General features: G+C 44.1%; 1 protein-coding gene across 1 annotated transcript in view; it reads right to left on the minus strand.

The window, feature by feature from the left end:
- The window catches only part of rab3gap1 (RAB3 GTPase activating protein subunit 1), a 42,630-nt gene that overhangs the window by 16,473 nt on the left and 4,449 nt on the right, over nucleotides 1–21,708 (minus strand). Inside the window, exons 7-17 of the mRNA XM_024005469.2 lie at nucleotides 20,039–20,204; nucleotides 18,033–18,132; nucleotides 14,990–15,071; nucleotides 14,728–14,796; nucleotides 13,063–13,136; nucleotides 11,636–11,728; nucleotides 11,136–11,299; nucleotides 10,464–10,574; nucleotides 10,005–10,177; nucleotides 7,687–7,741; nucleotides 3,239–3,622 (exon numbers count right to left, since the gene is read on the minus strand). Of these exons, the coding sequence (XP_023861237.1) occupies nucleotides 3,239–3,622; nucleotides 7,687–7,741; nucleotides 10,005–10,177; nucleotides 10,464–10,574; nucleotides 11,136–11,299; nucleotides 11,636–11,728; nucleotides 13,063–13,136; nucleotides 14,728–14,796; nucleotides 14,990–15,071; nucleotides 18,033–18,132; nucleotides 20,039–20,204 (1,471 nt within the window). The remainder of the gene's footprint in view (nucleotides 1–3,238; nucleotides 3,623–7,686; nucleotides 7,742–10,004; nucleotides 10,178–10,463; nucleotides 10,575–11,135; nucleotides 11,300–11,635; nucleotides 11,729–13,062; nucleotides 13,137–14,727; nucleotides 14,797–14,989; nucleotides 15,072–18,032; nucleotides 18,133–20,038; nucleotides 20,205–21,708) is intronic.

Here is a 21,708-nt window from a genome sequence, read left to right on the forward strand (position 1 = left end):
AAAGGTAATAGAAAGAAAAAAACAGACAGGCGAGTAGAGATGGAGACAACAGATCCAGACAGAGACAGAGCAGCACAGATGAGCAAACAGACGTACAGATAATCGATGGATGTAGGAAGAGAAAGAGAAAGAGAGAACATGTCATTGAGAGGACAGACAGCGAGAGAAAGAGAAAAGAGAGAGGAAATGGAAAAGGACTGAGGGGTAGTGGGAGTGATATATGAGAGACAGAGACACAAAAGTTTGGAGAATGGTGTGGATAAAGAGGGAGAGAGATAGATAAAGACAAGTGCAAAAATCCCTGCATGATACACCGAGACAGCCGGAGACTGAGGCCGTGTCTAGACTTGACAGTTAATGAATGCAGTTTTTGTATTCTTCACAGACACATCTTGCGTCTTCAGCTACATTTAAATGTATCCACCATGTCCACAGTCAGTGTTGCCGATATGTCGATATATTTAGCAAGTTTTCAGACCCCCTCCAGTGACTTTATTGGTAAAAGTGGATAGCGTCAAATTCAGCTACTTTTCAGGCTACTTTTGGGGAGTTTCGACACCGAGGATTTCTCTGATTTTAATAGCATTTTGCGACTTTCCCCAATCAATTCGGCCGCAAACAAGAGTGGGAGAAGCTGTCTCTGCAACAGAAGTCACTGCAATGGTTCAGAGACAGGTAGAGAAGCACAAGGGGAGGGGGTGCAAGGCAAATTAGTCCACATTTGGTCAGGATTTTCCAGACTATATTCAAATGCGAGTATGTAGTCTGCAAACGGTGGAATAGGCTAAATATTATAACACAACAACTTAATGGTAGTAGCTAACTACTGTAGCTAACAAGCCAGGTAACAATCTGTGGCTAGCCAGCAAGCAAAGCTAAAGGGATTGCAAACGGGTTAGAATAACTCGAGAATAGAGTTATTAGAATAACTATAGAAATAGTTGTTAGCTGGCTAGCATTCATGAGGCCAGCAAACACGTTCCTCACACGCTAGGAATGTATTTCCGCAAATGTTATAATGCTCTTTCCCAAAACCCAAGTGTTCTGGACTCTGTATACACCAGGGATCATCATTGAGATTCAGCCGCGGGACAATTTTTTCTTGAGCGGATGGTCGGGGGGCAGGAACATGAATACAAATCATTTGTAGACCGCAAATTGACCGCAAGCAGCCCAAACAGATATGTTTAACTAAAACATAATAATTTCAAACCTTGCTTACATTTGTATACGATCACGTATTGTCTCTATTATGCGTGGGAATACTTGGGAACAGATTTCTTCAATTAAAATCCCTTGGAGCTGATTTCCTGGGGACTTTTACAATCTTTTATGTCCAACAATGAAAATTCCACACCCAATTATTATTACAAACCTCCTGAGGGAAAATGGCTCGATAAGGTGGTCAGCCAGATCTGAACACAATCAGACCACAATGCAACTTCAGTGCGTCTAGACCTGATCTTCGATCTTCGTATTCTGATAGCAGAAGTCAAATGTAAGTGTCAATTGTAGACACGGCCTGAGACTGTGTGTGTGTGTGTGTGTGTTAGCAGACACAAGCTGTGTGAAAACGTTGGGCCCATCTAGAAGTGCTGACACTAGTTTATTTTACACTCACACACTCCATCCATCTCTCCTCCACGCAGCACACGGTCGTTCCGCTCTCTTAACACGGCAAGGCGTCCATCCTCGCCCACCATCTGCAGCGTTTGCTATGTGTGTGTGTCCCCGTGTACTGGGTCTGTGTGTCTTCTTTGTGTGCGTGTACCGTGTATATGTCCGTGTACTGTGTGTGTGTGTGTCGTCTTTGTGTGCGTGTTATGCATTTGTGGATAGATAGCAGCTTCAGACAGCCCGGGCCACCATCTCCATTTCTGCATCTCACCTCCTAGTGTTAATCATTGAACAGTGTCAGCCTCAGCCTTGTGCATTAATTAACTCTCCTATTCATCCCAGTCTATAATTGATGAGGGGTAGAGGAGCTACACATCTCTCCAGGCTAGCTCTGGGCTCACACACATAGCAGGGAATGTAGAGGGAGGGAGGTAGCACTATCAGAGAGACTCATAGCATAGAGCACATGTGCCAATCTTGTTCCACGTAGGGCCAACGGTCTGCAGGTTTTCGCTCGTCCCTTGTACTTTATTGATGAATTAAGGTCACTAATTAGTAAGGAGTGCCTCTTACCTGGTTGACTAGGGCTTAATTGTAAAGGAAAAAACATAAACCAGCAGACACTAGTCCCCCCATTGAATGAGTTTCACACCCCTGGCATAGAGGCTGATCACCAAATGGAAGAGGATATAGCCAATTATAACAAGATGTATTGTAGTATCTACCTGCCCCCAAATGCCTTCTACAATAAGAGGCTGATCACAACCTTTGTTGAGTTGATTCTGTCAGGCTAAGTTCCACATCATGCTGCTCTTGGCTTTTACCATACTTATTAAGATGAACCCACACACATTTAAAGCTAATTATGGGATTTATGTTACAACAATTTCTTAAAAGTCTGTGATAATGAATTAGGCACTGTGTGCAGTGTGTATTGGTCAGGGCAACCGTGTTATAGTGATTTATGGTACCATAGTAACAATGAGTCACAGTACCACTACAATGTTGTAATGAATAGTTCAATGAGTCACAGTACCACTACAATGTAGTAATGAATAGTAACAATGAGTCACAGTACCACTACAATGTAGTAATGAATAGTAACAATGAGTCACAGTATCACTACAATGTAGTAATGAATAGTAACAATGAGTCACAGTATCACTACAATGTAGTAATGAATAGTTCAATGAGTCACAGTATCACTACAATGTTGTAATGAATAGTTCAATGAGTCACAGTACCACTACAATGTAGTAATGAATAGTTCAATGAGTCACAGTACCACTACAATGTAGTAATGAATAGTTCAATGAGTCACAGTATCACTACAATGTTGTAATGAATATTTCAATGAGTCACAGTATCACTACAATGTAGTAATGAATAGTTCAATGAGTTAGTGGTGCATATTGTACAGTACATCTGCCATGGCTGTCTATCTGTCTGACCTGTGGCATTGTTAATGGCATGGTCAGTATGGGGACATATTGGTCCTAGGAATCATTTTACAATGATATGCACTGAGTATACCAAACATTAGGAAACAATTAAAGGGTGCTTGAAGCCATCAGTCAATCACATGAAGATTGAAATGGCTGTGTGTGCTTGTGTGTCTGACCTGAGTAACAGGGATGTACAGGGGTTCCTGGGAGTTGAGCAGAGTCAACTTCCCGTGGGGGTGGAGCCGACCCTCTGGCTTGGCCACTTTGGCCCCGCCCTTCTCTCCGTCTGTGGACCCAGCCTCCTTCATCTCCTCCGTGTCGCTCAGGCACTCAAAGAACTCGTCCTCGCCCTCGCTGTCACTCCACGAGTCCCACGACTTCCCAGGAGACACCTCTCTGCCCATCTCCGCACTCCCTGGCCCCAGGCGCCCATTCTCAGTCCCAGTCGACCCTGACACCTTCCTCTCCCTCCCTCTCTCCCTCTCCTTCTCCTTCCCTCCTTCAGCCGTCTTCCTCCCATCATCCCTCGCTCTCTTCCTCTCAATGCAGCAGTTGAGCATCTGGGGGGCAGAGATGGACAAAGAGTGATGAGTGCAGGGAGTCAGGGAAACAGCAGCAGATGGCAAGCTTTTGGGCGGTGTGTGTGTGTAATTCTATCCGGTATAACCCCATCCCTTTGCCCCTTATCGAGCCATTTCTCATCATCATGTCCCTGTGTGCCCACACTAAAGTCTTCTCTTCCTCCTACACTGAGCTCCAAACCTCTACCTAGTGCAGGCTGCAGCACTTTATTACTATGAATAGAGTCACTTCCTGCTCTAATACTGATGCATGCCTAGCCTAGGTGTGTGTGTGTGTGTGTGTGTGTGTGAAAGAGAGAACAGAGAGAGAGAGAAAGGGAAAAGAGAGCAGAGAGGTAGGTATGTAGAGGGAGAGAGCGCGAGAGCGATACAGAGACAGACTCAGCTTATGAGTCAGAAGCTCTCTGCCCAGTGCAGGCTGGGCACCTCTTCCTCTTATTAAAGTGATTGCAGATAAAGTGGCTCTCTCCACCTTTCCAGAAAGATATTACCTCTCCTTCCTTCCCTCTCATCCTCGCTCACACTCTCTCCGGACATCTTTATTACCACCTCTCCCTACTTCCTTTTATCGCTTCCTCTCACTCTCCTCAATCCCTCCCTCCCTCCCCCAGGTGAGGCGTGGGCAGCTGAATAACAACACAGTTTATGGGTCTGGTTCTGTCTGGGGCCTCTGCAGACATCTGGCTGGGCCGTGGGGAGTAGGGCTGGCACAAAAGTTGACTGGATGACCACAATGCAGCAGCAGGACACATAGAAAAATTATTCATCGAACAGTCTTGGAACCGCTGCTTGGTATTGAAATAATTTCCAAAGTAATGTAGAACGTTCATTCAAATGATGTTAACTGATTTTATTTTGGGGGGGGGGGGCTGTTCTTTTCATTCTATTTCTATGGCAGCACATGCAGTCAGGAGCGGAGGAGAGGAGAAAATGTGTCAAGAACAACCCCAACAATTATAATATACAGTACCAGTCAAAGGTTTGGACACACCTACTCAATTCCAGGGTTTTTCTTTATTTTCACTATTTTCTATATTGTAAAACAATAGCGAAGACATCAAAACTATGAAATAACAAATATGGAATAATGTAGCAACCAAAAAAGTGTTAAACGTAGCTACCCTTTGCCTTGATGACAGCTTTGTACACTCTTGGCATTCTCTCAACCAGCTTCATGAGGTAGGTCACCTGGAATGCATTTCAATTAACAGGTGTGCCTTGTTAAAAGTTCAATTTGTGGAATTTCTTTCCTAATTAATGCATTTGAGCCAATAAATCCATCATTCCTTTAAGACATGAAGGTCAGTCGATCCAGAAAATTTCAAGAACTTTGCCATTTTCTTCAAGAGCAGTTGAAAAAAACCATCAAGGGCTATGATGAAGCAAAAACCATCAAGGGCTATGATGAAACTGGCTCTCACGAGGACCGCCACAGGAAAGGAAGACCCAGAGTTACCTCTGCTGCAGAGGATAAGTTCATTAGAGTTAACTGCACCTCAGATTGCAGCCCAAATAAATGCTTCACAGAGTTCAAGTAACAGACACAGCTCAACGTCAACTGTTCAGAGGAGACTGCATGAGTCAGGCCTTCATGGTCGAATTGCTGCAAAGAAACCACTACTAAATGACACCAATAAGAAAAAGAGACCTGCTTGGGCCAAGAAACACGAGCAATGGACATTAGACCAGTGGAAATCTGTCTTTTGGTCTGATAAGTCCAAATTTGAGATTTTTGGTTCCAACCGCCGTGTCTTTGTGAGACGCAGAGTAGGTGAACGGATGATCTCTGCATGTGTGGTTCCCACTGTGAAGCATGGAGGAGGTGGTGTGATGGTTCTTTGCTGGTGACACTGTCAGTAATTTAATTAGAATGCAAGGCACACTTAACCGGCATGGCTACCACAGCATTCTGCAGCGATACGCCATCCCATCTGGTTTGCGCTTAGTGGGACTATAATTTGTTTTTCAACAGGACAATGACTGAAAATTCACCTCAAGGCTGTGTAAGGAAAGTGATGAGTGCTGCATCAGATGACCTGGCCTCCACAATCACCCAACCTCAACCCAATTGAGATGGTTTGGGATGAGTTGGACCGCAGACGGTTGGAAAAGCAATCCAGGTGAAGCTGGTTGAGAGAATGCCAATCGTGTGCAAAGCTGTCATCAAGGCAAAGGGTGGCTGCTTTGAAGAATCTCAAATATAAAATGTATTTTGATTTGTTGGAACACTTTTTTGGTTACTACATGATTCCATATATGTTATTTCACAGTTTTGATGTCTTCACTCTTATTCAACAATGTAGAAAACAGTAAAAATAAAGAAAACCCTTGAATGAGTAGGTGTGTCAACTTTTGACTGGTACTATAAGAATATTTTGAAAATAAATACGCAACGCAGAGGATGAGAGGACGAGAGTACTAAAAACTAAATAGAGTACTAATGGTCAATAGGGAATTGTCAAGGGAAATAGTTGGGTCTCAGTTCAACAGCTGTTTAGAATCTGTGGAATGTCAGTCCTGAACTCAGAGCTACGTTTTCATTGGTCTGTACATTGAGTCTGGAGCAGGATCCTTGTTATTTGGCCATTGGCCTAGTTGTACTGTAAGGACTTCTGATTGGTCAACTCCAGGCTAGGGTGGGGGGTTATAAATGGCATCCTGTTACTTTGTTCTGTGGAGAAAAGCTGAGGACAGGGGAATGAACATCTACCTCAAATCTACCTCCTTCTCAAATAAATATAATTTTTTATTTTCTATTTTCTCCACCGATTTGCTTTGGGGTTTGTGTTATTGAAGTACAACAACTGCAAACAATACTGTCTATATTTATTTTCTTGCTATTAAAACAGTTTTTGCAGTGACCGTGGTCATTTGGCAGGCCAATTACTGTCATCCAAAATTCCATGACCGTCACAGCCCTAGGGGGGAGACACTCCTACCTGTCGTCTCGCTCTCTCTCTCTCTCGCTCTCCTACCTGTCGACTCGCTCTCTCCTACCTGTTGACTGGCTGGCTGTCTCTCCTACCTGTCGACTGGCTGTCTCTCTTCTACCTGTCGACTGGCTGGCTTTCTCTCTCTCTGGCTCTCTCCTACCCGTCGGCTCACTCTCCTACCCGTCGGCTCACTCTCCTACCCGTCGGCTCACTCTCCTGTCGGCTCACCCTCTCTCCTGTCGGCTCGCTCTCCTACCTGTCGGCTCGCTTTCTCTCCTACCTGTCGGCTCGCTCTCTCTCTCGCTTTCTCTCCTACCCGTCGGCTCGCTCTCTCTCTCGCTTTCTCTCCTACCCGTCGGCTCGCTCTCTCTCTCGCTTTCTCTCCTACCTTGTCGGCTCGCTCTAAACTCGCTTTTCTCCTACCCGTCGGCCTCGCTCTCTCTTTCTCTCCTACCTGTCGGCTCGCTCTCTCGCTTTCTCTCCTACCCGTCGGCTCGCTCTCTCGCTTTCTCTCCTACCCGTCGGCTCGCTCTCTCTCTTTCTCTCCTACCCGTCGGCTCGCTCTCTCTCTTTCTCTTCTCCCTCTCTTACCTGTCCACTCACTCACTCACACCCTCTCCATCATAAACTTAAGACAGAGGCATTATTATCAACAGTTTTACCTTATTCACCCTATCCTCTCCAGGATAAATTTAGACTCAATTGAGTGAACACTCGGAGGAGAGATGTACTTCTTTTGTACTACCAGTAAAAATGTTTGTACATGCTATTGCTACCAGACTAATATGCAAAACCAAAACACACAGAACGATAGAGATCCTGGTGTACAAGTTGCTGCTGCTGTTACCACCATCTTAATCCATCATTCCTAAACAATTAATTTCTGCAGATAGTCTGCTTTGTGCTGGATTAATGCTTTCATGTAGCTATTGTTTATGTTGGTGTGTGGGGCTTATAGTGGTCTTTATCATTACAGAGAGCTTTGTTGTTGTTGCAGGCCTTAGAGGGAAAACTCTGACAAAGCTGTTATTAATTAGGACTGAGTAAACAGTCTTAGTAATAATCATAGTGAGGTCTGTATGTATACAGTTGATAGACTGGGCTAGTCACCTGGAGTTTCTGGTGCAGGAGACAGCAGCGAAGGTCTGGAGGACCACTGGCCAGTCTGAAATAAAAGACAGGGAAGGGGATAATTCAGTATACAGTCCCGGTGTATACCCTCAACATCATTATTGATGGGATTCCGGTTTGGGTTCAATCCAATTTGATGAGGGTTCAATCCAATTTCTATTTCTATTCCCTCTGTAATCAAGTGCAGTGTTTCCCCTAGGATTTTTTTCAACAGCGGTGGGAAAGGTAGCGGGAGGGGGGGGGTCTTTGCTGCAGGGGTCTGGGCGCATGCCCCCAGGAGATTTTCTTGTAGAACGACTTTGAGAAGGTGACAAAAAACAACAACATTTGACACCAAAATGCATGAAAATTAAATGATGTTGACACCATATTAAATATAACTGATGGGAGCCAGTGCACTGTAGGGATATGAGCAAGCGGTGGCTGTGCGCTCGTGGCTCTGAATCGTGCCACTGCTCGCTCTGCTTGCTACAAATATATGATGTAACTTGTTTCTCTGATCTTATAGGGATAGTGTGAGATTTGGGGAATTACCATTTTTTATGTCTCTGCGTGCAGTTTGAACGAAGTTGAAGGTAGTTTCACAAGCCATTGCTAACTAGCGCAATGACTTGAAGGCTAGGGGAACAGCTAGCACGTTGGTAGTCTACAGGAACAGTTAACATGCTAGATGTTCCCATAGACATGCAGTCATTGCGCTAATGATAGTTAGCAACTTCCTTCAAACTGCATGCAGAGACATAAAAATGGTATCCATGAGTTCATCTGACTCTGGATAAGTAAAGAAATGGCTTAGTTGCCAAAATGTCACACTATCCCGTAATTTTTTTTTAAAAGCACACCGCTGCTAAATTAAAATATAGACTCAGCAAAAAAAGAAACATCCCTTTTCAGGACCCTGTCTTTCAAAGATAATTCATAAAAATCCAAATAACTTCAAAGATCTTCATTGTAAAGGGTTTAAACACTGTTTCCCATGCTTGTTCAATGAACCATAAACAATTAATGAACATGCACCTGTGGAACGGTCGTTAAGACACTAACAGCTTACAGACGGTAGGCAACTAAGGTCACAGCTATAAAAACTTAGGATACTAAAAAGAAGCCTTTCTACTGACTCTGAAAAACACAAAAAGAAAGATGCCCAGGGTCCCTGCTCATCTGCGTGAACGTGCCTTAGGCATGCTGCAAGGAGGCATGAGGACTGCAGACGTGGCCAGAGCAATAAATTGTAATGTCCGTACTGTGAGACGCCTAAGACATCGCTACAGGGAGACAGGACGGACAGCTGATCGTCCTCGCAGTGGCAGACCACATGTAACAACACCTGCACAGGATCGGTACATCCGAACATCACACCTGCGGGACAAGTACAGGATGGCAACAACAACTGCCTGAGTTACACCAGGAACGTACAATCCCTCCATCAGTGCTCAGACTGTCCGCAATAGGCTGAGAGAGGCTGGACTGAGGGCTTGTAGGCCTGTTGTAAGGCAGGTGCTTCCCAGACATCACCGGCAACAACGTCGCCTATGGGCACAAACCCACCGTCACTGGACCAGACAGGACTGGCAAAAAGTGCTCTTCACTGACGAGTCGTGGTTTTGTCTCACCGGGGGTGATGGTCGGATTCGAGTTTATCGTCAAAGGAATGAGCGTTACACCGAGGCCTATACTCTGGAGCGGGATCGATTTGGAGGTGGAGGGTCCGTCATGGTCTGGGGCGGTGTGTCGCAGCATCATCGGACTGAACTTGTTGTCATTGCAGGCAATCTCAACGCTGTGCGTTACAGGGAAGACATCCTCCTCCCTCATGTGGTACCCTTCCTGCAGGCTCCTCCTGACATGACCCTCCAGCATGACAATGCCACCAGCCATGCTGCTCGTTCTGTGCGTGATTTCCTGCCAGCGAAGAGCCCGGATCTCAATCCCATTGAGCACGTCTGGGACCTGTTGGATCGGAGGGTGAGGGCTAGGGCCATTCCCCCAAGAAATGRCCGGGAACTTGCAGGTGCCTTGGTGGAAGAGTGGGGTAACATCTCACAGCAAGAACTGGCAAATCTGGTGCAGTCCATGAGGAGGAGATGCACTGCAATACTTAATACAGCTGGTGGCCACGGCAAATACTGACTGTTACTTTTGATTTTGACCCCCCCCCTTTGTTCAGGGACACATTATTCAATTTTAAGTTTGCTGGATGTTAAGTTTGCTGGAAATAAACACAGTTGACAGTGAGAGGACGTTTCTTTTTTTGCTGAGTTTAGTTTGTTGCGTAATAAATACGATAATGGTCTCACCCGTAGACGAGGTAGTTGTTCTCCCAGCGGTATCTCATCTCCAGGACAAACTCCTGCCAGAGGTGAGCCACCGCCCTGACCCCTCCATGGTAGAAGTTAACCAGACACACACACAGAGCCAGGCGGTACGTCAGACTGTCACTAGGAGCAGACTTCAGCTGGTTGTACAGGTTCTGGATGGAGACAGTTGACAAAGAGAATGCAATCAGGATGCAGTACTACAGAAAATTACACTAATCAATCATGGATTTTCTGAATGTGTAAGTTTTACTGAACAATTGAAAATTGTTCAGTAAGGAACAATCTCGTTCACACTGAAAAAAGACAATGAGTGCTTTTATCAGACAAGTTCAGGTAGTTAAATGTTTTTTTGGAATGTCATGCCTGCTGAACACATCCCTGATGTACAATGTCTGTCTTTGAGAACGATAGAGAGATAGAGATAGAGGGCAGACATACATAGTCGTCAGACTCCTTCTCTTCTGGTTTCCCATCAGTATTCAATTGAGAAGCCTTGCTCTCGCCGTTCTCTGATGATGACTTGTCTATGACGGCGTCTGGGAAGAGATACTGAGACACACACACACAAATATGAGCTTAACCATTCTCTTACATAGGGAACATCCATTCCATCTCACCGTTTGGACAAAAAAAAAAAAACCTCAAGGAACAATTCTGCTACTAACAGAGTCTGGTTTAAATGTTTTATTCACCTCACTGAGCCTCTAGGCCAATGGCAGTGTGTGTATCCCAAAATGGCACCCTATTCACTATTCAGTCCAATACTTTTGACCAGGACCCATAAAGGCCCTTAGGGACTTACCAATTGAGACTCCAAGTGTCTTCACGGCTGATTAAGAAACTGTTCCACACAGCAATGCCAGTGGAGCCTGGCTGCAGACTCAGCTCCCTTTCTCTCCTCTCAGTGAATGGCTGGAGCTCTCTCTCTCACAGCCACTGAGGCAGAGCCACTTGTGTAGTATGTCAGCCAGACTAAATCCCCATAAGCCTTCAGAGGGCTGCAGTAGACATCTGAGCAGGCCAAACACATGGCCTAGTGTACCCATCAGAGCTGATGCATTGTTTATATGGGGTTTCACTGTGTGTGTGTCTATGCGTTGCCCCTCTCACCAGCAGTATGGAGTTGAGTACATCGTTGCTGAGCGGTGATTCATCGACGCGGCGGTGGCGGCGGATGCGTTTGCGGGCACTGTGCACCATGTTAGAGACAGACAGCTTGGGGATGGGCACGGCCGTGGGCTCTGTCAACTTAGACAGGGCATGGCTGATGTCATCTGTAACGACAGGGGAGGGGGAGAGAGAGAGAGAGAGAGAGAGAGAGAGAGAAAATATACACAGGGAGGGAATGAGGGTGGGCTCTGACAGAGTGAGCATATGCTCCCTTCACATGCACCAGCAAACAAACAAAAATGGAAAGACGCAAGCCAAGGGTGCATCTCAATAGTCCAAAGTGGCTTCATGTTCTACTCTTCCTTTCCTCCATCAGCACTGAGCTTTGCACAAATCCCCTTTGGGCATACACCATATTGGAAAATGAGAGGGAGTGATGTTAGACTATTGAGACACACCCCAGTAGCCATAGCACACACTAATAGAGGGAGTCGTATTACCTTTGCCTTCCTCCTCAACTGGACCCCGTCCCAGGATCTCCTCTGTTGACTCCTTCTTAGAGCACAGCTTGAAGAACTCCGTCAGGAAGTCACCTGGGATGGGCAACATGAGGTTTTATTACATTAAATTCAAAGTCAAATAGCTTTATTGTAGGGTTGGGCAATGGCAACCTTTGTCGTATCGTGCTTAGGTACCCATAAAACATTGTGATATACGATGCTCTCTCGATTGGCCACCAAAAAAATTAATCAGCTAAAACAGTTGCGAAATTGAATGCAACTGGAAGAACCATGACAAAAGATAATGTTGTTGAAAGCCTGGGTAGAGGCTATGTGCCGGCAATGGCAAATATTTTCCAATTTTCCTTTCTGGTGGAGGAGCAGAACAGGTTTGTTTGTGTGTGTGTGTGTGTGTGTGTGTGTGTGTGTGTGTGTGTGTGTGTGTGTGTGTGTGTGTGTGTGTGTGTGTCTGTCTGGCACGTACATGCTGGAGCAGTAACTGTCTGATGAGGACCGGGCTTTCTTACTGTAGTGAGCTAGGTTATAGGCCTACATCACGGGCTGGATAGAATCAGTCTACCGTCTTCAAAACTGGACAATAATAGCTTTATTTGCATCATAATATAACAAACACTATTATTTATTTTTCTCTCTCTCATAAAGCTGTGACTGAGAATAGCCTATGCCTAGACCATAGACTTCAATTCTGGTTATTTTTGAAAGCCACAACAACTTTAGGGCAACACCTTCGTAGGCTACAATATTTGGGAAATAAGCTACTGTTCATAACTTTAAACTTGTTTTAAAGCTTTTATGATAGGCCTAGTAGGAGGATAGGTTACTGGCCATTTGGTTTTCAACCTCGCATGGAAGGATTTTTCCAGCCAGCATAATTTCTTTCTTAAAAGTAATTTCTTTCTTAAAAGCTTGAACTTGATTTAACTTGACATTCTATTTTCCTATTGATATCGTTTGTTCTCTCTAATTATTAATACTCTGGCTACCTTAAGTTTTTAGACTATTCAAATAACTTTTGGAGATGGAACTCTGTTACATCCATTGCTTGATCGTAGCCTTCAATCATATTCATAGCCTATCGAATGGAGAGAGAAAGGAATATAGGACACGTTTTTTTAAACAGCTAGACACACGATAGTTAAATCAGTGTCCGATATAAAATAGGCCACAACAAATAGGAATAGGCTAAACCATCATCTGTCACATGATTTAGTCACCATCGACCTAACCCTACTTTACTGTCCAACAAATCTTAAAAAAGACGCCTTTTGCATGTAGCACCCAAAAACCCCACTATACACATATCTGGTAGGTGAAGGACCATGGAAATGCATACTGCTCTACATGGGTATCCATAGGATTCTATAATGTTTCTTTAAGGTGAGTAAGTATTTTTGTGAAGGTCTTACCGAGCAAACACGTGGGGCTGTCTGCTTTCCTGACTCGGACTGACCAATGAGGGGCCTGGAGCGGGTCCAGGTCACTGAGGTCACACAGAGAGCACGGTCAGACAACACAGGGGAGGAAGGCAAACTGGCCCTGGATTGTTTCAGTGGTTCACATTTACCATTATAGTCAAGGTCAGGACTGAACAATAGCTATTAAAACATGGAGCTCTGAAAGTAGGAAAGGTTCCTTGTTAGTGTGGTTTATTTTACAGCCTGGAACCTACTGGTGTTAGTATAGGGATTATATAGTGGAAAGAGTAATTACATGATAATCATCTATTGACTTTTTGGTTAATTTGAGATCCTTGAAATAAGAACCACTAAATATCACTTGCCATATAATCTACACTGAGTGTACAAAACATTAAGAACACCTGCTCTTTCCATGACACAGAGTGACCAGGTGAATCCAGGTGAAAGCTATGTCACTTGATAAATCCACTTCAAATCAGTGTAGATGAAGGGGAGGAAACAGGTTAAAGAAGGTTTTTTAAGCCTCGAGACATGGATTGTGTATGTGTGCCATTCAGAGGGCGAATGGGCAAAACAAATATTTAAGTGCCCTTGAACGGGGTATGGTAGTAGATGCCAGGCTCACCGGTTTGTGTCAAGAACTGCAACGCTGCTGGGTTTTTCACACACAACAGTTTACTGTGTGTATCAAGACTGGTCCACCACCCAAAGAACATCCAGCCAACTAGATACAACTGTGGGAAGCATTGGAGTCAACATGGGCCAGCATCCCCGTGGAACGCTTTCGACACCTTGTAGAGTCCATGCCCTGACGAATTGAGGCAGTTCTGAGGGCAAAAAGGGGTTCTTACCAGGTATATTACCCATTCAGTCAGGGAATGTAGAATTTAAATTTCAAGTTGACATGAGGCAAGTCATATCTTTTCTTTTTTTTATGCCAAAATACCATGTATAACATTTCTATCCCAGAATGCCCTAAGGGGATTCAACAATAAATACAACGATCAAAATAAAACCCAAAACATATTTGGAGGAGGACCATCTTAGGCTGGGCTAATCTCGATCTTCGAATCTCTTCAGAGGGCTGAGATTAGTCTCGATGTCTTTATACAGTGAATGTCATGAACATTTAGGATGAAGGCCCTCGAAGAAAACCACAAACACTGTTAATAAGATGCGCTGGCTCACTGAGCACCACTTTATCACTAAACTGAAAAGCGTAAAGTCATTCAGCTTTAATGCAGTTGAACAAGCGAGTGGTGTTGCTAGGGCTGAAGTACTTGTTATATCAACTCCCACACAACTCCTCCACATCCGCCCTCAACACCTACACTGTCTGGCACACAGGAAATTATTATGGGCAACAACCTTTCCCAATGTTTTAAAGGGAACTTATTTCATTGTTGGCATCACCTACCTGGAGGTTCCCTCTCTCTGTCTATCTCAATGCTCACTTACTTGATGAGTTTAAACTGGCTACTGATTCTATTTATTGAAGACGACACCTCCATCTTCCCTGTCTAAATACCTGTCATTCTGTGGGGGGACAAACAATGTTGTTGATAGATCATAGCTCAGGTTGTTGAGATGTATTTTCAGTGTGTGTCAACCAGCAGGGCAGAAGAGAGAGGGAGGGTGGTGGTGGATACTTACGAGTACACATCGTTATCCACCACGATGCCTTCTGTCAGGTGGGGCCAGGTGGTCGCTAGGTGAAGCTCACTAAACAACAATTAAATACAGATATGTTTATTTTGCATAATCAACTTCACATTATGAGATTAATGAATTACATAAAACAATTAATTAAAGGCTCATACTAAAAGAAACAAATAATACACATGACCAGTGATGTAAATTGCTAAATCAAGCATGAATTGTTTTATCGTCATGGCTACAGTACCATCGATCCTACCTGATTGGATCCTCACACGCTCCGAATGGCAGCTTCCCGAACTCCACCCCTCCCACCTCACCTCCGAGGAGAGCGTCGAAGTCTGGAGGCAGCAAAAAAACACTTACCTTCATTGTTCAAACATGACTTTGATTCAGCACACAATACGTCCACTTAGAAGTAGCAAGAAGAACCCAAACCGTAAACACTTTTTACGCTTTATCATCTTCAATGCCTTGAAGGCAGGCAAATTCATCCCATAAAAACTAAAGGTCCAAATATACTCTGGTCTCTCAAACTAGAGCTCACCAGTCCGATTCAAGAGGAGCAGAAATAGTGACTGTTTGTAAGCCGTTTAAAAAGCTCTCCGAGCTCTTACCTTTTACCGCCTTCCCTGCACCACTCAAAGAGTTGAGCATCTCTTTGCAGCACTAAAATGTACCCTGGAGAGCAGCACTTAACATGACCGTGGGAAGAATCATCCACTATTGAATTTGGTGCAAAGAGATCGAGTGGATTATATCAGTTTCCTAAAAGAGTTGCCAATGCGCATGGAGGCGTTGAAAGACCGGTTCCAATACACTATGGGCTAACCTATATAGGCCTAGAACCATTTTTAAGTTCAGGAGTACAAATATAATAATTCACATAATAAGTTGCATGTACTCACTGTTCAATAATAAGGTTGAACATGATTTTTTAATGACTAACTCATCTCTGTACCCCACACATACAATTATCATCTGTAAGATTCTTCAGTCGGGCAGTGATTTCCAACAGATTCAACCACAAAGACCGGGGAGGTTTTCCAATGCCTCGCAAAGAATGACACCTATTGGTAGATGGGTATAAATAAATAAAAAGGAGACTTTGAATATCTCTTTGAGCATGGTGAAGTTATTAATTACACTTTGGGTGGTGTATCAATACACCCACTCACTACAAAAGACACAGGCATCCTTCCTAACTCAGTTGCCAGAGAGGAAGGAAACTGTTCAGGGATTTCACCATGAGGACAATGGTGGCTTTAAAACAGTTACAGAGCTTAATGGCTATGATAGGAGAAACCTGAGGATGGATCAACATTGTAGTTACTCCCCAATACTAACCTAAATGACACAGTGAAAAGAAGGAAGCATGTACAGACAAAACATATTCCAAAACATGCATCCTGTTTGCAATAAGGCTCCAAATAAAACAGCAAAACATTTGGCTAAGAAATTAACTGTGTCCTGAATAGAAAATGCTATGTTTGAGGAAAATCCAACAACAGATCACAGAGTTCCACTCTTCATATTATCAATCATGGTAGTGGCTGCATCATATTATAGGTATGCTTGTAATCAGCAAGGACTAAGGAGTTTTCTTTTGGGGGAGGGGGGGTAAAAATAAACGGAATAGAGCTAAGTACAGGCAAAATCCTAGAGGAAAACCTGGTTCAGCCTGCTTTCCAACAGACACTGGGCGACAAAGTCACCCTTCAGCAGGACAATAACCTAAAGCACAAGGCCACATATACACTGGAGTTGATTACCAAGATGACATCGAATGTTCCCCTTCGTAACCTAGTTATAGTTTTGACTTAAATTGGCTTGAAAATCTATGGCAAGACTTGAAAATGGCTGTCTAGCAAAGATCAACAACCAACTTGACAAACCTTGAAGAATTTCCTAAAGAATAATGTGCAAATATTGTACCATCCAGGTGTGCAATGCTTGGGTATGACGCTTCAAGCTTGGGGCACACCTGTATTTGGGGATTTTCTCCCATTCTTCTCTGCAGATCCCCTCAAGTTCTGTCAGGTTGGATGGGGAGTGTTGCTGCACATTTATTTTCAGGTCTCTCCAGAGATGTTTAATCGGGTTCAAGTCCGGGCCACTCAAGGACATTCAGAGACTTGTCCCGAAGTCACTCCTGCGTTGTCTTGGCTGTGTGCTTAGGGTCGTTGTCCTGTTGGAAGGTGAAGCATCGCCCCATTCTGAGGTCCTGAGCAGGTTTTCATCTCTGGACTTCGCTCCGTTCATCTTTGCCTCGATCCTGACTAGTCTCCCAGTTCCTGCCGCTGAAAAACATCCCCACAGTATGATGCTGCCACCACCATGCTTCACAGTAGGGATGGTGCCAGGTTTCCTCCAGACGTGACGCTTGGCATTCAGGCCAAAGAATTCCATCTTGGTTTCTTTAGACCAGAGAATCTTGCCTCTCATTGTCTGAGAGTCTTTAAGTGCCTTTGGGCAAACTCCAAGCAGGCTGTCATGTGCCTTTTACCGAGGAGTGGCTTCCGTCTGGTCATTCGACCATAAAGACCTGATTGGTGGAGTGCTGCAGAGATGGTTGTCCTCCTGGAAGGTTCTCCCATCGCCACAGAGGAACTATAGCTCTGTCAGAGTGACCATCGGGTTCTTGGACACCTCCCTGACCAAGACCCTTCTCCCCCGATTGCTCAGCTTGGCCAGGCTGCCAGGTCTAGGAAGAGTCTTGGTGGTTCTAAACTTCTTCCATTTAAGAATTATGGAGGCCACTGTTTTCTTGGGGACCTTCAATGCTGCAGACATTTTTTGGTACCCTTCCCCAGATCTGTGACTCGACACAATCCTGTCTCTGAGCTCTACGGACAATTCCTTTAACCTCATGGCTTGGTTTTTACTCGGACATGCACTGTCAACTGTGGGACCTTATATAGACAGGCGTGTGCCTTTCCAAATCACGTCCAATCAATTGAATTTACCACAGTTGGCCAATCAAGTTGTAAAAACATCTCAACAATGATCAATGGAAACAGGGTGCACCTGAGCTCAATTTCGAGTCTCATAGTAAAAGGTCTGAAAACTTAGTTAAATAAGGTATCCGTTGTTTATTTTGATTACATTTGCAAAAAACAAAAAATAAACTGTTTTCGCTTTGTCATCGTGGGGTAGTGTGTAGATTGCTGAGGACATATTTATTTATTTAATCCATTTTCGAATAAGGCTGTAACGTAACAAAAAAGTCAAGGGGTCATAATAACTCGATACATTTCTTCCAGTTTAGTAGGCTGTGTGGTTGTGTTGTTGGTGGTACTTACCAGGGGGCTGCTGAGGCCAGGAGTACTGCTGCCAGTCTTGCAGGACATACGTGAAGCGGATAGCGATGTTGATGGGAGGAAGAGGAGTCAGGGGACAACCCTGGAGAACAACATAAGACAGAGAAGAGAAAAAGGGAAAAGGGCAGAGACAGAAAGAGTCAAGATGATGTATTATCTTGTTCTATCCATCATATGTACATTTAATCCAAGTAAAAAATTCCCTGTCTTAGGTCAGATAGGATCACCACTTTATTTTAGGAATGTGAAATGTCAGAATAATAGTAGAGAGAATGATTTATTTCAGCTTTTATTTCTTTCATCACATTTCCAGTGGGTCAGAAGTTTACATACACTCAATTAGTATTTGGTAGCATTGCCTTTAAATTGTTTGACTTGGGTCAAACGTGTCGGGTAGCCTTCCACAAGCTTCCCACAATAAGTTGGGTGAATTTTGGCCCATTCCTCCTGACAGAGCTGGTGTAACTGAGTCAGGTTTGTAGSCCTCCTTGRTRGCACARGCTTTTTCAGTTCTGCCCACAAATTTTCTATAGGATTGAGGTCAGGGCTTTGTGATGGCCACTCCAATACCTTGACTTTGTTGTCCTTAAGCCATTTAGCCACAACTTTGGAAGTATGCTTGGGGTCATTTGAGGCGGCAGCGTAGCCTAGTGGTTAGAGCGTTGGACTAGTAACCGAAAGGTTGCTGACAAGGTCGTCTGTCGTTCTGCCCGAGGCCGTCATTGAAAATAAGAATTTGTTCTTAACTGACTTGCCTAGTTAAATAAAGGTAAAATAAATTGTCCATTTGGAAGACCCATTTGCGACCAAGCTTTAACTTCCTGACTGATGTCTTGAGATGTTGATTCAATATATCCACATAATTTTCCTTCCTCGTGATGCCATCAATTTTGTGAAGTGCACCAGTCCCTCCTGCAGCAAAGCACCCCCACAACAGGATACCCCCGTGCTTCACAGTTGGGATGGTGTTCCTCGGCTTACGATGTTCATTTTGGCCAAAAAGTTATATTTTTGTTTCATCAGACCAGAGGACATTTCTCTATAAAGTATGATCTTTGTACCCATGTGCAGTTGCAAACAGTAGTCAGGCTTTTTTATGGCGGTTTTGGAGCAGTGGCTTCTTCCTTGCTGAGCGGCCTTTCAGGTTATGGCGATATAGGACTCGTTTTACTGTGGATATAGATACTTTTGTACCTGTTTCCTACAGCATCTTCACAAGGTCCTTTGCTGTTGTTCTGGGATTGATTTGCACTTTTCACACCAAAGTACGTTCATCTCTAGACGACAGAAAGTGTCTCCTTCCTGAGCGGTATGACGGCTGCGTGGTTCCATGGTTTTTATACTTGCGTACTATTGTTTGTACAGATGAACGTGGTACCTTCAGGCGTTCGGAAATTGCTCCCAAGGATGAACCTTGAAAGGCCTTGAAAATACATCCACAAGTACACCTCCAATTGACTCAAATGATATCAATTAGCCTATCAAAAGCTTCTAAAGCCATGACATTTTCTGGAATTTTCCAAGCTGTTTAAAGACACAGTCAACTTAGTGCATGTAAACTTCTGACCCACTGGAATTGTGATACAGTGAATTATAAGTGAAATAATCAATGCTGATTATTGAAGTGAAAAATTACTTGTGTCATGCATTGCCAAAACTATAGTTTGTTAACAAGAAATTGGTGGAGTGGTTGAAAAATTAATTTTAATGACTCCAACCTAAGTGTAAGTAAACTTCCGACTTCAACTGTATCATAGAATTTAATTGTAGGGACTGAGTGCCCGGACCCAGATTAACCCATGGCTAACCCATGGCTGAACAAGCATGCTCAATGGAGATTCACTATTGAAAGTACATTCTAATCCACTATGCTTACTCTCATTCCGGGAAACCAGTCTTACAATTATTTATGGGTGACCCATGTGAAAGGCACTACTCATAAAAGCCCATGTAAGGCAATAAGTAAGCCCTGGCCCTTCCATACTCACTATTTTGGACTTGAAGATGTCCAGTAGGCCTGAGAGATGGTTGTATTGGCTGGGCACTTTGCGGAGGTGGACCATCTCAAAGTCGGTACGCACCCCCAGGCCCTGGCACTCCCCATGGTACATCCTCCTCCACTTCTGCTGGATCTGAACAAACATGGGTACCTGGCTGCATGGCATCCACAGGGATAGAGATGTTAAAGGGGATAGGTCACTTCAAATTCTAATTCATTCAGATGTTTTGTGTGATGGTAGCCACACATTGAAATCCTGTTGCTACTGTAACTACACCTGTTCTTGTGTCAAGATGAGGTAATGTCCTATGCCATCAGTTGTGAAGACATAGCTATGTGCATCAACTCCAAATTAATGAGAAATATAAACACCATCTAGTTGATTCATTTTAGATTTTGCTCATCTTTCCCATTCGTTTGGGATTGAGGCATTCAGTTGGAGCTGCACAACAGACAAATCATGATGTTTGAAAACTTCAAAATCAAAGTTTATCCCTTTAGAGACATGCAAGGCATCTCTGGTATCAATGTGGAAGAGCAGGCACACACTGACATCCTGTAACTACCTCAGCATCCCTGATATACCACAGCTACACAGCAGCACCTGGTGCACAATAGAGAAATTACAATCAAAACATACACCACCTAGTGGATTGAACAAGTATGGAATTTAAATAATAAGCCTTGTTATATCTGTTGATAWTTTTTTTTATTTCCAGTCACAAGATTGTGGTAAAAAAAATGCAGTAAATGCTCTATGAATTAGTAATAGAACAAGTGCTCATGCAAGAAAAGAACTTGAAGCTATACAGTGCCTTCGGAAAGTATTCAGACCCCTTCCCTTCTTCCACATTTTGTTACGTTACAGCCTTATTCTAAAATGGATTAAATAAAAATAAAAAATTGGACGTGATTTGGAAAGGCACACACCTGTCTATATAAGGTCCCACAGTTGACAGTGCATGTCTTGGGCAAAAACCAAGCCATGAGGTCGACGGAATTGTCCGTAGAGCTCCGAGACTGGATTGTGTCACGGTACAGATCTGGGGAAGGGCACCAAAACATTTCTGCAGCATTGAAGGTCCCCAATAACACAGTGGCCTCCATCATTCTTAAAGGGAAGAAGTTCAGAAACATCAAGACACTGCATAGAGCTGGCCAAACAGAGCAATCGAGGGTTTTGGTCAGGGAGGTGACCAAGAACCCGATGGTCACTCCGACAGAGCTCTAAAGTTCCTCTGTGGAGATGGGAGAATCTTCCAGAAGGATAACTATCTCCGCAGCACTCCACCAATCAGGCCTTTATGATAGAGTGGCCAGACGGAAGCCACTCCTCAGTAAAAGGCACGTTCCAGCCCGCTTGGAGTTTGCCAAAAGGCACCTAAAGACTCTCAGACCACGAGACACAAGACTCTCTGGTGTGATGAAACCAAGACTGAATTATTTGGCCTGAATGCCAAGAGTCACATCTGGAAGAAACCTGGCACAATCCCTGTGGTGAAGCATGGTGGTGGCAGCATCATGCTGTGGGATGTTTTTCAGAGGCAGGAACTGGGAGACTAATCAGGATCGAGGCAAAGATGAACGGAGCAAAGACAGAGAGATCCTTGATGAAAACCTTCTCCAGAGCTCGCAGGACCTCAGACTGGGGCGAAGGTT

The sequence above is a fragment of the Salvelinus sp. IW2-2015 genome, linkage group LG2 (assembly GCF_002910315.2).
Source record: "Salvelinus sp. IW2-2015 linkage group LG2, ASM291031v2, whole genome shotgun sequence".
NCBI lineage: Eukaryota > Metazoa > Chordata > Actinopteri > Salmoniformes > Salmonidae > Salvelinus > Salvelinus sp. IW2-2015.